This window comes from Sturnira hondurensis, unplaced genomic scaffold (genome assembly GCF_014824575.4).
Source record: "Sturnira hondurensis isolate 20B ecotype Veracruz unplaced genomic scaffold, ASM1482457v3 Scaffold0000982, whole genome shotgun sequence".
Taxonomy (NCBI): Eukaryota; Metazoa; Chordata; class Mammalia; order Chiroptera; family Phyllostomidae; genus Sturnira; species Sturnira hondurensis.
Window position 1 is genome coordinate 1,032,005 of NW_028073613.1, and position 15,910 is coordinate 1,047,914.

Here is a 15,910-nt window from a genome sequence, read left to right on the forward strand (position 1 = left end):
GCCCGGCGCCTTGTTTCTACTCTGTGGCAGCGCCAAGCTCTTGCTTAACTGTTAAGGGGTAGTTACATTTATACAGTCCTAAAATTACACTTGGCCCTTTGAAGGCAACCATGAGGTTGATGTGGCCCCCAGTGAAAATGAGTTTGACACCCCTGTCCTAGAAGAAACAGCAATAGAACAAGTATAGAAATGAAGAAACCAAAGGTCAAGATCCATAAAAATAGATGAACCATTTTTAAATGACCTATTTCTTCTTCCGGGCCACCGTTTTATTCAATTTATTCAGTTAATATTAAGTGTCTACTGTCACAAGTGCTGGCTCAATCCCCAGAAAAGTTTTATGTCCAAACACAAACATACCACATTTCTATTTCATTTCTCTCAGCTAAATCCATGCCTCTTATAAATGTAAATGATTAAGGAAATATGATCAAAGCAACTGCCCAGAGGTAGGAGCTGAGGTTTAATACCTGTCATGAAAAATACAAGCAATAGGCCAATGGTTTTAGCTACTATTTGCTCAAAACAAAAAGGTGGCAGTGTAAGCATTTCACGTACCTGAGAGAGATCAATGAAATGATTGGCTTCCGCCATCACCTTCACCCGGAAGTTTGTGCCATCATCTGGGCTCAGAGCATAACAGAACACCTGAAAGGCAGCACACAGCATATTTAATGACCTTGGCCCGAACCTTTCCAAAGGACACTGGGCTTAACACCTAAGGGTGTCAATAAAGACACTGTGGCTCTATGCGGTTTGTTTTGTAAACAAAGAGTGGTGGTAGGGAAACACAGATCTTACCTCAAATTTATCAGGATTGTGCATGCCTGGAATGGACTGCATAAGGTGAGAAGTAGGATGATTCCCAAAGTCAGAACTCACATAGCCCACACGCAGTCGACCATCACTGAGCTTCAAGTCCTTTGGATGTTCATATGGTGGTTTATGAAGGACATTAATCTACCAATGGAATCCAATGCATGTTAATCAAGTTGAGTCTACATGCAAATATTCATCTAGAAAAAAAATGACTAAAACACAACACCAAACCTGCACCTCACTCCTGTTGGGAATGGTTTGCCCAAAATACTTTCTTTAATTCACATAGCCAGGTCAATGCAACCTTAGCAGTTTATATAATATGCTTCACACTTTTGCCTGTTCTCTCAGAAATAGCCTGAGCAAATCTAAAAGTTGTAGGAAGGAGGCAGTGTAGACAGAGCATGACAAGCCCTGCGTTTCAGAAAATTCTGTAGGGAAGTATTTGAAAGAAAACACAGATTATATAGCTAGAAGTCCAATATATTCTGCCAAGCAAATTTCTACCTTCAATCAAGTATGTAGTGCTCTAGTTCTCAAAAGTGAGTATAAAATACCACACACTTCATTAAACATCATGGTTTTATTTCTCTTTTAATTTTCATTGAATTTATTGGGGTGATATCACTTACCAAAATTATATGGTTTCAGATGTACACTTCTCTAATACAGCCTCTGTATGTTGTCTTGTGTGTTTACCACCCAAAGTCATGTCTCCATCACCATTTATCCACCCTTTATCCTCTTCTACCTCTCACACCCACTTTCCCTCTGGTTAATCAATCACCTTGTTATTGTCTGTGTCTATGAAATGGGTTTTTTTTTCCTTTTGGCTTAATCCCTTCACCTATTTCACCCACCCTCTCATCCCCCTCCCATCTGACAGCTGTCAGTCTGTTTGTGTACCTATGAGCCTGTTTCTATTTTCTTTTGTTCACTGGATGCACCTGGAGTTGCATCATTTTATTTCACAGGCTCAGTAAAATAAGCCAATCAAAGACAATACTATATGATTTCACTTATACGTGGAATCTAATGAACATTGCAGCTTTCAAATGAAAGGAAAACGCCATCGGTCCATTGTTAATACTTCAGTTAAGAATTTCACCCTAGCTGGTGTGGCTCAGTGGATTGAGTGCCAGCCTGGGAACCAAAGGTTGCCAGTTCAATTCCCAGTCAAAGGCACAACACGCCTGGGTTGTGGACCAGGTCCCCAGTAGAGGGCACACAGCAACAACACATTGATGTTTCTCTCCCTCTCCTTCCCTCTGTCAAAAAATAAACAAAATCTTTAAAATTAAATAAATTCTATTAAAAAAAAGAATTCTACCTTGTGGGATAGCCTGGGTTCTAACTGAAACAGGACACCATGGAAGGGGCTTGTGTGGTGGCTGACAGTTTCAGGTCTCATCTTGGATGGGGTTTATCTAACGATAACTTACCAAGCAGCACATGTGATTCCTGTAGTTTCTGTAAGTGTTTTACCTTACAACCAAAAGATTAAAGCAAAAGAGTCGCACCTTATCCAAGCAGAGGTTCCCATGCCTCTCAGCAATAGCCTTCCTGAAGCCATGAGAAAGAGGATACAGCATGCTATGATGAGGATGCACAGAGGGCAGCCTGTTCTTTTCTAACTGGTCAGCCACAATGCTGACCAACTTCTTCATTCGCTCATCATAGTCTGTCCAGTCACAGACAATCTAGAGGAGGCAAAAAAAAATTATTGTGGGATTTCACATTTTACTGGTCTTTGGCTTGAAGAATGTCAGTTAGATAACCTATTCAACAATGCTGGCTCCAGGCAGGCTTTGATTAATACAGCACATAACAATACAAAAGTGACTACAACACGGGTCCCCAGTAGGGGGCGTGTGAGAGGCAGCCACGCATTGATGTTCCTCTCCCTCTCTCCCTTTCCGTCTGCCTAAAAATAAATAAATAAAATCTTCAACCCCCCCGCCCCCGCGCACACACACACACAAAAAAAAAACAAAAGTGATCATCACAACATGGCAAGCCAATCACTGGCCTGTTATTCTTTACCTGCAGGCAATGAGCCAAGTTGCAATAAGCATCTGGAAAATCAGGTTTAAGTTTCAGAGCAGTGCGGTAAGAAGCTATTGCTTCAGGAATATTTCCCGAATCCTGAAAATAAAGAGAGTGGCATGGTTAAAATGTTGCTGAAAATCAAACATTAGGGGCTAAGATACATGCAGTATAATAAACAGGAGTACCTTATGAATAGAAGCCAGATTGCTGTGGGCATCTGCAAATGCAGGGTTAATCTGAATAGCCCGAGTGTAACACTGCAAGGCTCCCTGGACGTCCTGCATCTCCTTTAGCGTGTTCCCCATGTTAGAGTAGGCATCAGCAAAGGTAGGACTGATTCTAAAGAAGAGGACATGGGTTTCATTTACCAGATACAAAAACCTTTAAATCCCCTGTAATGTGAATTTAGTCTGTTGTCATCAAAAGTCATTTCAGCATGCCAAACATTTAAAAATTTAACAAAGACAAAGAGGAGGCTGTGAGTCTCTTACCGAATAGCCTCTTTATAATGCATCAGAGCTTCCTGCAATTTTCCCTGCTGCTGCAGTACGCTTGCTAAATTTGAATGGGCAGCAGCAAACTCTGGGAAGACCTATAAAGAGTCAAGAAAACTGAGGTTCAAAAAAACTGCTAGAACAGCAATAATGACTTAACCACAACAAGAACTTTGCTCATTACCTTTATACCCCTTCATTTCTCTCTGCCTTCCCCAAGCCTACTCATTCTTCAAAGACAAGTAGCTCAAATTCTATTGGGTTGGCCAAAAAGTTTGTTTACTTTTTTCTGTATGATGGCTCTAGTAATGCTTCCTTGTCATTAACTTCATTCAAAACAATTTTGTTAGCCCTGGCTGGTATGGCTCAGTGGACTCAGCACAGGCTTGCAAACCACAGGGTCACTGGTTCGATTCTCAGTCAGGGCACATGGCTGGGTTGTGGGCCAGATACCCAGAAGGGGGAGCATAAGGGGAAACAACACATTGATGTTTCTCTCCCTCTTTCTCCATTCCTTCCCCTCTCTAAAAATAAGTAAAGGAGATCTTTTAAAAATTATCTTAAAAAACAATTTTGTTAAGATTGTAGTGTGACAGCTATCATATCAGCATGCATTTCAAAACACTTCGTGCAGCCATTTTAATAGGGGAGGTGAAAGATATGTAACATTTTTGGTGTACTGTGCATTATTATTTCAAGAAAGGTAAAAACAAGACTTCCGCCAAGATGGAGGCGTAGGTGGAAACACTGTGCCTTCTCGCACAACCAAGTTTGAATACAACAAAGGTTTGGAGAACAAAGACGCAGCCAAAGAACAGAAAATTGAACTACACGGAAGTCCAACAACAACAAGCCGCTCTACCGGATGGGTAAGAGGGGCGGAGCCAGCAGCCGAGCAGGTTGGGCAGGAAAGGTCCCCGGACCCCAGGCGCCCAGGCATCCAGGGTAGCGTCGGGCAGACGCAGTGAGGGCTCTGGACCGCAGTGAGGGCTCTGGACCGCGGGAGTTAAGAAGTGAGATGGACCGTGCAGTCCCCAGCAACGAACCCAGCAGCGGCTGACCGAACCCAGCAGCGGCTGACCAAACCCAGCAGCGGCTGTCCGCGGTCGCACATTTGGGAGCAGTGGGACTAATCGGGCAGCCCGCGGTGGTGTCGGGAGGCAGCAGAGGGGCTCCGCCCCCACATACAACGTCACAACCCAGCGACTGAGTCACCCGGCCCTGGTGAACACATAGGACTCTGCTCCTCATATATAACAGGCATGAACAGTCCAAAATATGGCTCAAGAAGAACTCAAAGTCCCAGAGCTGATAACTCTAAATGATCAGGAAATAGCGAACCTCTCAGATGCACAATTCAAGACACTGGTGATCAGGATGCTCACAGAACTGGTTGATTGTAGTCACAAATTAGAGGAACATACGAAGACTAAACTAATTGAAATGAAGGGAAATGCACAGGAAACCAATAGTGATGGAAAGGAAACTGGAACTCAAATCAAGGGGGTGGACCAGAAGGAAGAAGTAAATGCCCAAACAGAAAAAAGTGAAGTTACAAGAAATCAAAAAAATGAGGAGAGGATTAGGAACCTCCAGGACATCTTTAAACGTTCCAACATCCGGATTATAGGGGTAACAGAAGGGGGAAAGAAACAGGCACGAGTGGAAAACGTGTTTGAACAAATAATAAAGGAGAACTTCCCTAGTCTGGCAAAGGAAATAGACTTCCAGGAAATCCACGAAGCTCAGAGAGTCCCAAAGAAGTTGGACCCAAGGAGGAACACACCAAGGCACATCATAATTACATTAGCCAAGATTAAAATGAAGGAGAGAATCCTAGAAGCAGCAAGAGATAAGGGGACAGTCACCTACAAAGGAGTACCCATCAGACTCTCAGCAGATTTCTCAAAAGAGACCTTACAAGCAAGAAGGGGCTGGAAAGAAGTATTCCAAGTCATGAAATCCAAAGACCTACAGCCAAGATTGCTTTATCCAGCAAAGTTTTCATTTAGAATGGAAGGACAGATAAAGTGCTTCTCAGATAAGGTCAAGTTCAAGGAGTTCATCCTCACCAAGACCTTATTATATGAAATGTTAAAGGGACTTATCTAAGAAAAAGATGAAAAATATGAACAGTGAAAGGACAGCAAACTCAGTTATTAACAACCACACCTAAAACAAAAGCAAACCAAGAGGACAGCTAGATCAAGAGTGGAACCATAGAAATGAAGAACACATGGAGGGTTAGAAACAGGGGAGTGGGACGAGGAGAAGGGGGGAGAAAGCACAGAAAATAGCAGAGACAGTAGGTAGAAAATAGACAGGGGGGAGGGCAAGAATAGTATGGGAAATACAGAATCTAAGGAACTTGAGACACGTGGTTATAAACTAAGGGGGGAGAATGGTGGGGGAGGGAGTGTGCGGGTGGAGGGGAATGAAGGGGGGGAATAGAACAACTGTAATGGTATAATCAATAAAATATATTTTAAAAAAAGAAAAAAAGGTAAAAACACAACTGAAATGCAAAAGAAGATTTGTGCGGTGTATTAAGAATGTGCTGTGACCTATCAAACGTGTCAAAAATAGTTTGCAAAGTTTCTTGGTACTATTGACATTCTGGCCAAATAATTATTTGCTGTGGGGCTGCCTTATGCATGGGAAGATGTTTAGCAGCACCCCTGGCCTCTACCCACTAGAAGCCAATAGAGGGAGAGAGCCTACATACTCAAAATATCCGAACCAACAGTTATTGGTGAAAATGAAGTCCTAGCTGCTGTGGCTCACTGGATTGAGTGCTAGACTGCAAACCCAAGGATCACCAATTCAATTCCCAGTCAGAGCTCATGCCTGGGTTGTGGACCAGGACCCCCCCCCAGTGTGGGGCACAGGAGAGGCGACCGACCACACATTGATGTTTCTCCCCCTCCCTTTCCTCTTTCTCCCTCCCTTCCCCTCTGTCTAAACATAAATAAAACCTTTAAAATAAGTAAAATCTTTAAAAAATTTTAAAATTTTTTAAATAATTTTTTTATTTAATTCTTGTTCAAGTACAGCTTTCTGTCTTATATTCCCAACCCTGCCCGCCCCCCACCCCATGCTCCCCACCTCCCTCCCATTTCCGCCCCCCACCCTTAGTTATTGTCCATGTGTCCTTTATACTTGTTCATGTGAGTCCATCCCCTTTTCCCCTATGATTTTCTCCCCTCTCCCCTCTGGACCCTGTCATCCTGTTCCGTAATTGAGTGTCATAAAATTTTTAAATATTTTTTAAAAAGAAAATAAAAAATTCATCTTTTATTTTACAAAAAATACCTAAACGGGTCTTTTGGCCAACCCAATACCTCTTCTTTTCATACCTCTCCTTGTTTTAAAAAATGAGATAGGCCTTTCTTCATCTCAATTTGTGCTGATCACTCCAGCTGCTCTCTCTTCTGAGATCTCTCACTTCCCAAGTCCTACCACACCTACTACCAACCACTATTAAAGTGGCCAGGCACTGAAATGATAGATTTATTGGTAACTTCTCTTGAACCATAGCTTACTGCTGCTCCATTTTTCTGTGCAGATCTCATCAACCCATAACTTATCAAAGTCAATGTAGAAATTTTCTTAAATGTCACACAGGACCTCACTCGTCCCTTAGGTATGCGGTTACTGGTTCAATGAATGGGTCAACCACTATTTTCACAAAAGAGGTGGTTAACAGGGCAACCTGAACTGCCCTCCTTTACTATCACACAGACAAAATACCCAGCCCCATCACCCTCAACATACTTCTAATGCTTTCCGATACAAGCGAACTGCCTCTTCAATGTTTCCCTGTTCTCTTTTGATATTGGCTAGGTTATTCAGTGAGTCGGCATGGGTAGGGCACAGCCGGAGGGCTGTATTATAACAATCTTCTGCTTCAGCAACCTAGGAAACAAAGCACACTATTCAAAACCTATACAGAGGAATCCCAGAACCACCACTCCTATTGTTCTAACAATTGCTTAGTTAAGCCTAATAATGGCTGGTGAGATTCCAGAAAACAGATATTCTTGCCATTCTTCCTCTCAACCAAAACTCCAAAGGAAAACAATTTACCACCGCAGTATTTAATACAGCATGTACAAAAAGACTTTTTAAAATCATACCAGGCCTGGCTGGTGTAGCTCAGTGGATTGAGCACAGGCCTGCGAACCAGAGGATCGCGGTTCGATTCCCAGTCAGGGCACATGCCTGGGTTGCAGGCCGGTTCCCTGCAGGCCAACTCCCAGCAGGGGACGCACAAAAGGCAACCATACATTGATGTTTCTTTCCCTCTCCCCTTCCCCTCTAAAGGTAAATAAATAAATAAAATCTTACAAAAAAATCATACCAGGTAACAAGGAAATAAACTGAATAAAATTCCTTACACTGCCCTTCTCTTTGAGAGCATTGGCTAGGTTGCAGTAAGCATCAGGGAAATGTGGTTGCAGTTCAATAGCTCGCCTGTAGGTGTCTATTGCCAGATCTATTAGGCCTTGCTCATAGTATACACAAGCCAGGTTGCCGTGCACCACTGCATGATTTGGACTCAAGCTTAGAGCACGAAGGTAAGCTGCCACAGCTCTGTAAATAAAAACACACACACACAAAATGCAACTAACTTTTAATGGATGCTTTGTTACAACTAATTCATGCTATACTATACCTAGGTATATCAATTAATCGAAATTAGTTACAATTAATCCATGCTATAGTATCGTTAACCTCGATCAAATTTGCACCTTTATAAAATACAGTTTAACCTCAAATCAAAATTGCACGTTTATAAAATATAGTTTTACACGGAAAAGTCTTCTAATCCCATATAAGAGATAGGACTAGGCTTTCTTTTTGACAAAAGTTCAAAGTCAAGATTTACCTACCTCTCTGAATCAGATCAAAGGAATAAGTTACTCTAAAAGGTAACCATTTCAGCCCTGGCCGCTATACTCAGTGGGTAGAACACAGGCCTTCAAACCAAAGGGTTGCAGGTTTGATTCCCAGTCAGGGGCACATCCCTGAGCTGCTGGCTATGTCCCCACTAGGGGGGTGTGTGAGAGGCAACCACATATTGATGTTTCTCTCCCTCTCTTTCTCCCGCCCTTCCCTTTTCTAAAAATAAATAAATAAAATTTTTAAAAAATACAAGAAAACAAAAAATAACCATTTGAACATTTTTTTAATAAATAAAATTTCAACTGAACTCTGAATAAGGATAATAGCTTTGTGAAAAGCCAACAATCAAGTCAGGCAACAATACCTATAAATAAAAGGTAACGAAGCAGACTTGATCAGGGCACAGCAACATACTAGAGAAGGAAAATGGGTTTCAGTAGATCACTGTCATAATTTCAGTCTAAACTCTCAAGTGTCAATACAACAAAGACGCAAGAAAAGTATTAAGTAGAACGTTCTCTCACCTGTCAAAAATCCGTGCCTCTTTCAAGACATTTCCTAAATTGATATAAGCATCCAAAAAATTGGGATCAAGAGTGACAGCCTGAAAGGTACAAGACAGTTACTTAGAGCAAGTTAAAGTTTCAGATTAGCTTCCCAATTGCAATTTTTATTGATATTTTAGACCTCCAATTACTTTTCCTAGGACATTAAATCTTATTTCTTTCATTTTTAATACCCAATTATTTAGCCCTGGCTGGTGTAGCTCAGTGGATTGAGCGCGGGCCTGTGAACCAGAGGATCGCAGTTCAATTCCCAGTCAGGGCACATGCCTGAGTTGTGGACCAGGTCTCCAGTAGGGGGCGCACAGCAACCACACATTGATTTCCTTCCCTTCCCTTCTCTAAAAGTGAATAAATAAAATATTTTTTAAAAAAGAAAGGTGCGGCCTGGCTGGTGTAGCTCAGTGAATTGAGCACAGGCCTGCAAACCAGAGGATCCAGGTTCGATTCCCAGTCAGGGCACATGCCTGGGTTGCAGGCCAGTTTCCAGCGGGGGGACACACGAGAGGCAACCATACATTGATGTTTCTCTCCCCCTCTCCTTCCCTTCCCCTCTAAAAAGAAGTAAATAAAATCTTTTTAAAAAATTAAAAGACAGGTGCAATAACTGCAGACCTTAACTGAAAAGGTAAAGGTAGTAACTGTGAGCACATTAAAGATTCATAAAGAACACTTCCTCTTCACTTAGATGGCAACTCTATAATAAAGACAGCATGATGCTATTGTGAAACTGTGCACCTGAAACCTGTATAAGTTTTTTAATCAGTGTCCCTCTAATAAATTCAATAAAAAGGAAACAAAGACAGAATGATGCACTTAACTTAGATTGTCTATAGTCACGGATATCCACCCTAAAACTTTTAACATTTTGTTATGAAAAATTTCAAACATCTACAAAAGCAGAATATAACCAACCACCAGGTGTCCATTATCCAGCTTCAACAATTAATCACGTTCAATCTTTTTTAGTCTATATTCCAATCTAACTCCCCCTCTTCCCAGATCACTTTGAAGCTGACTCCAGACATAACAGTCCATCTGAAAATATTTCAAAATGTATCTCAGGAACTAGGCGGAACACCCGCTCCTCCCAACGAAACTGACAGCAATTCCTTAATATCAAATAGCTGTTCAGTAGTGCAGTTCCTTGTCAACTTTGAGTCAGGATCCAATAAGACCCATCCAATTTGTCAATGTGACTTTGTCAGTTTTAGTCTTTTAATTAAAGGTTTCATTTAAATCTCCAGTTTTACTCCTGTAATATGTTGAAGAAATTGGATCACTCTCCTATACAGCTTCCCATGAGCTGGATTTTGCTAATTGCATCCCTGAAGTGTCTTTTAACACATTTCCTTGTCCCATGTGTTTCCTATAAATTGGTACTTGGAACTACAAGCTTAATCCAATTTGGGCTCTTTTCTCTTTTTGCAAGGTTATTTCCCCCGTGGAATTGTGTACTTCTATCACAAGGTATGTAATGTCTGATTTGTCTTTTTTGTGCCACTGATAAATTCCTAAGTCTATTAATGGTAATACTTTGATTCTATGATTCCTTCTTTATTTATTGTTAAAAATTTCATTTCTTTATTTTTAGAGAGTGGGGAAACGGAAGGAGAAAGAGAGGGAGAGAAACAATGTATGATTGCCTTTTGTGTGTCCCCTGCTGGGAGTTGGCCTGCAGGGAACCAGCCTTCAACCCAGGCTTGTGCCCTGACTGGGAATCGAACCAGTGACCTTTGGGTTCACAGGCCCCCACTCAATTCACTGAGCTACACCAGCCAGGGCCCTTCTTCATTTACTAGCTGGAATACTTTTATAAAGAAACTTTCACCCTGGCTGGTGTGGCTCAGTGGATTGAGCACAGGCCTGTGAACCAGATGATCGCGGTTCGATTCCCAGTCAGGGCACATGCCTGGGTTGAAGGCTGGTTCCCTGCAGGCCAACTCCCAGCAGGGGACACACAAAAGGCAATCATACATTGATGTTTCTCTCCCTCTCTCCTTCCCCTCTAAAGATAAATAAATAAATAAAATATTTTTTTAAAAAAAGAAACTTTCCCCTATCAACTACTGGGTTACCCTGAGGTCAGTTCATACGAGGGAGGGAGGACATATGCTTTATTCTTCCCTTTTCACCCAGTTTTCAAAATGAGTTACTCCTTATCATCCAAAGGTAACCAATGAATTCCTTCTGAGTATAATCATGAATTCATGTATCTTAATGTATTTGACCAAGTTTTAATATATTCCAGTTATTTTTTCCCACTGATGCTCAAATCCCATCTTTAGGCAGTGGAAGCCTCTTCCACTTGCCTCCTGAGTCTTTTTCAACACGATCAAGGTAATATAGCAAAGCTTCCTGGCTTTCTGGTATGACACTCCAGATTAATTAATTTCTGGTAAAGCACCCCAGGTTAATGTTATACATTCCCTACCCTAGATCTGGAATCAGCCTTTGCTCCAAGAAGCCCTGTTTCTTTACAATAAAGCTGCCTGGTTTTTTTTAAAGATTTTATTACTAAAATATATTTTCAACACAAAACTGGAAGCTGCCATATAATATACCATCCAGCAAATGCTGTTGTAGTATTGTCAAAGAAGCAAAGACATTATGTGCCTGGTTAAGTAAAGGCTTATTATTTAGTTCTAGTAAGAATATCTTGCACGCATGAGCACTTCATAATACCAATGATTAATTTAACAACTAACCTTTTCAAAATGATGAATTGCAAGCCAAATTTCTCCTTGTGCATTGAAAACACAGCCAAGATTACTCCAAGCTACTGCAAAGTTCGGTTGCGTCTCAATTGCTTTCAAATAACATGCCTTAAGAGGGGTTAATGAAAGAAGATGGGAGGGGAAGGAGGTAAAGGGAAAGGGGAAAATTTGTAAAGGGAAAAAAAAAGATTGGGGGGGGGAAGAAGGTGATATCATTATTCCTTCTCTGACCAGCCAAAAGTGACCCTGCAGCATAGGCTCGCTTGCGCCAAAACTAAAGCGCTGCCACAGCTGGCTGCTCCTGCGCTTGCGCCACCAGAACCCAAGTGCAAACCACCATGTTCAGTTCTGCCAACCAGTGACCAACCCTTATACTGGGACTTCCCTGGGAGGTCTGTTGCCTTAAGTCTCTGCCAGACTTCTCTTCCCTGAACACCTAAAAACTTGTTATGTTTGCAAGTGGTCTCTAGAGGGCGCCACTTCAAACCAAGTTTTCCCATTACTTCCTTAACCCGTTTCCCAAAGTGTGTTCCCTGAGGTGTTAATAGGCATCACTGGAAAAGAGGTTTTCATGATCAAATAAACTAGAATAGGCTGCTTTACTATGGGACTTCCCTAAGCCTTTAATAGTATATACAGGGTTCCCTGATCTCAGCTAACCGTGGACCTCTTCCTTCACTGGGCATTTTCTTTTGTTAGAATGGGTACTATAAAACATTTTGGGAAGTGCTGCTCTGAACCATAATGTTCCTCACTAACACCAAAACTGTGCTACTGAGAAAAAAAAACAAAAAAGTGTTTCTGCCAAGTCAGATATAAAACCAGGGTGTAAGTTACGTTCTTGTGATGTCCCTATCTCCCAAGGGGGGATGAGGCTGAAACCTCCTATGACAGGATTGCACCTAGGTTGAGGTCCCTGTAATGCGAGCGCAAACATCGCTTGCGCAACCTAACAACATCGCACTGCGCAATCGCTGCGAACTGCTGCGCTACATAGAACACCCCTAGACGCAGCAAACGGCCAACCAGATCCATTAATCTACTAGACAGGCCCATAGAGAATATTTGCTTAATGAGATTAGCTGGACTTGAGGTAGGTTAAAACCCAATTTTATCCAAAAAGGCTACACAATAGGGCTGAGGGAGCCAGTCAATCAGATTACTCATCTAGTCAACCGTTCACAGGGGCTCATTCGCACGCATTGCGCGTTAACGCTGCGCAGCCTTTGCGCTACTGCAGGGTCACAGCGCATCATCAGAAGAGCAGAATGCTGCAATCCAAACAAAGAAGAAAAAAGGAAAAAAATGAACAACAAGAAGAGTTAGAAGCTTTTACTAGTAAATTATCTAATAGTTTTTAATATCAATTAACTTTTACTTATCTTTGACAGAATTGTGGCTATAGTTTAAAACATTCTCTTACATAACTTGTTTGTAAATAAAATTATTTTAAGCTGTTTCTGAAGCCACAAGACAGAAGATTCAGGCATGGAGGCAAATTGTTTTGCTGTGGCAGTTACAAACCCGTTACCATATTTCTCATCATGTGACTTTTCGGTGCGTTCCTTGCTGGAAGAGGAGGAGGTGTGTGTCTGCCCTAGATCCAGGCCTCGAGCTCCCTTCAGCGAGGCACCTTACGCATGGAATAGGAGGTTTCACCCACCTGAAACCTTCTAAATACAATATCAATGGTGAAAAACCAAAAACAAGAGAGAAAATAAAAACAAGATCATTAGTAAAAGTTCAACAAAGCAATTGAAATTCTTTGGATGTCTATTACATATGGGAATGAGGACAGTCTCAAGTCTGTAACATGGGAAACATGCAGAAGGGAGAGGGTTAATCAGGGCTATTGCATACAGCAGGGACTTTTGCTGGAAGAAAGGCTCTTCGTTTTCTACAAAGGCAACATAATTTTGCTTCCATCTACTAGGAATATGCTGGCTTGAATTTTCAAATGCACTGATTACAAAAGAAATACATTGCATTTCACTCAAGAGTATTTTCTTGTTCACTAATTCTCACAAAAACAGAATAACATTTTTCAAACTAGGTGTCTCCAGAGCTCTGAAATAAAGAAGTCAGCAACCTAAGGCAGGCGCAATGTCTCAGCCTAAACCGATCTCTAAAGCTGCAGTGAAGTGCAATTCATGTTAGCTGTCCGCTTGGTGGGGTGACAATTAATAGGAGCTTATCGAATATTTGTTCTATAAATTATCAATTGGATTTATCAGCTAGATTGAAGTCAATTACTACAATTCATTAGCTGGAAACCTACATAAGGTTAATCCAAAGTGTCAGCAGAATTTACAAGCTATGCACTTAAAACTAGTGCCTTTGAACATGAGATGGTACTAAAAAGCCTTCCTCCCTGGATGAAGCAAACAGACAGCTACGCTGCGCATACACTCCACGCATTAGCATGCGCGTGGGGCTCAGAGCAACAGGTGGGAGTTTCAGAAGCATTCTGGTTTCTCCCCACTCCTCACCCCTGCAGCGCGGTTGCGTAAGGTGGCTTGTAACAAGGCAATTTCATTTATAAATTTAATTTAAAATTATACCAAATGCTTTAATAACCCAACCTGGTGTTCAAATTCATTATTTGGAAACACAGAATGCTAAAAGCCACCTTTCCACTTTGGCAAGTTTTCTTTCGATCAGTCCATTTCCCAAACAAACCAGCTTTGTCCTTTTTTTTTTTTTTTTAAGGAGGTGGGGTAGGGAGGAGTAAAAGAAGAAAGTAAAGAAGAAAAGAAGGCAGATGACTAGGATTGGGAAAGAGGAAAAAGGAACTTGGAGGAGGGAGTGGGGACAAGAAGGGGCAGGATGTTCCAATTATTTAATTTGCAATCATTTTAACAGCCTTTCTTCCACTGTAAAAAGGGTGAGGAAGATGAAGGGAGGAAGGTTAAATAAGAATTTAAATGCCAGTATTACAGGGTAACATTTGGATGAAGTTCTTCTCCACTTACAAGCCACAAAGGACTTAGAAGAGCAGCACTTTCAATGGCACCTGCATCATAAGGCGTCTTGAGCCAAATCACAGGCGCTCTGCTTGTCACCAGCAGGCAAGCCTCAGATTTGAAGGAATGTTATTTATCCCCACATAAGATCATGTCGGAGCCCACTGTTACAAAGATGATCTAGCTCAGCGGAAAGGCTCCAAGACGTTCAGGTTCTTGCTTTACCCCCAGATTTAGAACAGATATGCCAAAGCCTGGCCCTGCTCTAGTCTGAGGCGATTCATGCCGTCAGTTTTCCTCAGTTTCTTAGGACTGTTTTGTGAAGACAGCTCAATGAAGAGTTGAAGACTTGGCAAAAAGTACAAGTTTTCATAACACTGATGTTTAAGTGTGTTCTAGCAAACACCTACCTTGGCTTCTTCCAAGCGACCCAGGGCTTTGAGCAGGTTCCCCAGGTCACTGCGAACACAGTACAAATCCTAGAAACCCAGAGACAGCGTCATTAGTTACGCTCTTTTGCAACCAAAAGCAGCTTGAAATAATTGTATGCATCGAGCTGCCTGTCATTTTAGTCTGTCAGCTAAAGCCACTGCTTAACAAATGTTAAGTACAGAACCACAATCCCTCACCCTCAATTTCAGATTCCAAAAAGCTCCAAAAACTCATCTGATGATTCAGCCTGGCCTGAAATGGCACAAAGTTATTTATATAATTTATTGAGCCCACTTAGTGTGAATACTCATACCTTTTTTGGCAGAAATATAAATTTGTTTCACTGCTCCAGGTGCTGCTCCAGACCCACCTAGGAGTTCTATACATTGTATTAGCATCTCTCTAAAATCCTAAAAAACCTGGATTTTGAAATGCATTTGATCCCAACAGTTTCAGGTAAAAAAACTATGGGCCTTACCATAGCTTCTCCTCCCCCCCAAATGTTAGTCATGTTTAAAAAAAAAATGTTTGTTCAACTATTTTGTTCACGGGTATAATGAATCACTCCTGTATCAAGGGCCAAAAATTTTCCATAGGAAAAAAAGGATATTTAGCCATGACTAGCTACCAGCAAACCTAGCCCTAGGCTGTCAGGCATATTTTAAAAATCTGACTTCAGCCCTGGCTGGTGTGGCTCAGTGGAATGAGCACCGGCCAGCAAACCAAAAGGTAGCCAGTTTGATTCCCAGTCAGAGCACGTGCCTGGGTTTTACTGGCCAAATCCCCAGTAGGGGGCACGTGAGAGGCAGCTGATGGATGTATCTCTCCCACATTGATGCTTCTCTCCCTCTTTTTCTCCCTCCCTTACCCTGTCTCTAAATGTAAATAAATAAAAGTCTTAAAAAATTTTAAAACCTGACTTCATTTCACTGTTAGAAAGAAGGATTTCCATCCAAGGAAAGCTTCAA

The 15,910-nt window shown here is 41.6% G+C and overlaps 1 protein-coding gene across 4 annotated transcripts in view; it reads right to left on the reverse strand.

Annotated features, from left to right (window-relative positions):
* The window catches only part of OGT (O-linked N-acetylglucosamine (GlcNAc) transferase), a 54,113-nt gene that overhangs the window by 26,195 nt on the left and 12,008 nt on the right, over positions 1–15,910 (reverse strand). For all 4 annotated transcript variants that reach the window (XR_005068176.1, XR_005068178.1, XM_037057824.1 and 1 more), the window contains exons 4-14: positions 14,921–14,989; positions 11,539–11,655; positions 8,792–8,871; positions 7,760–7,955; positions 7,137–7,277; positions 3,360–3,460; positions 3,054–3,207; positions 2,863–2,964; positions 2,340–2,519; positions 802–960; positions 559–648 (exon numbers count right to left, since the gene is read on the reverse strand). Coding sequence is in view for 2 of the 4 variants with exons in the window: in XM_037057824.1 (XP_036913719.1) it covers positions 559–648; positions 802–960; positions 2,340–2,519; positions 2,863–2,964; positions 3,054–3,207; positions 3,360–3,460; positions 7,137–7,277; positions 7,760–7,955; positions 8,792–8,871; positions 11,539–11,655; positions 14,921–14,989 (1,389 nt within the window). In the remaining 2 variants the exon portion in view is untranslated. The remainder of the gene's footprint in view (positions 1–558; positions 649–801; positions 961–2,339; positions 2,520–2,862; positions 2,965–3,053; positions 3,208–3,359; positions 3,461–7,136; positions 7,278–7,759; positions 7,956–8,791; positions 8,872–11,538; positions 11,656–14,920; positions 14,990–15,910) is intronic.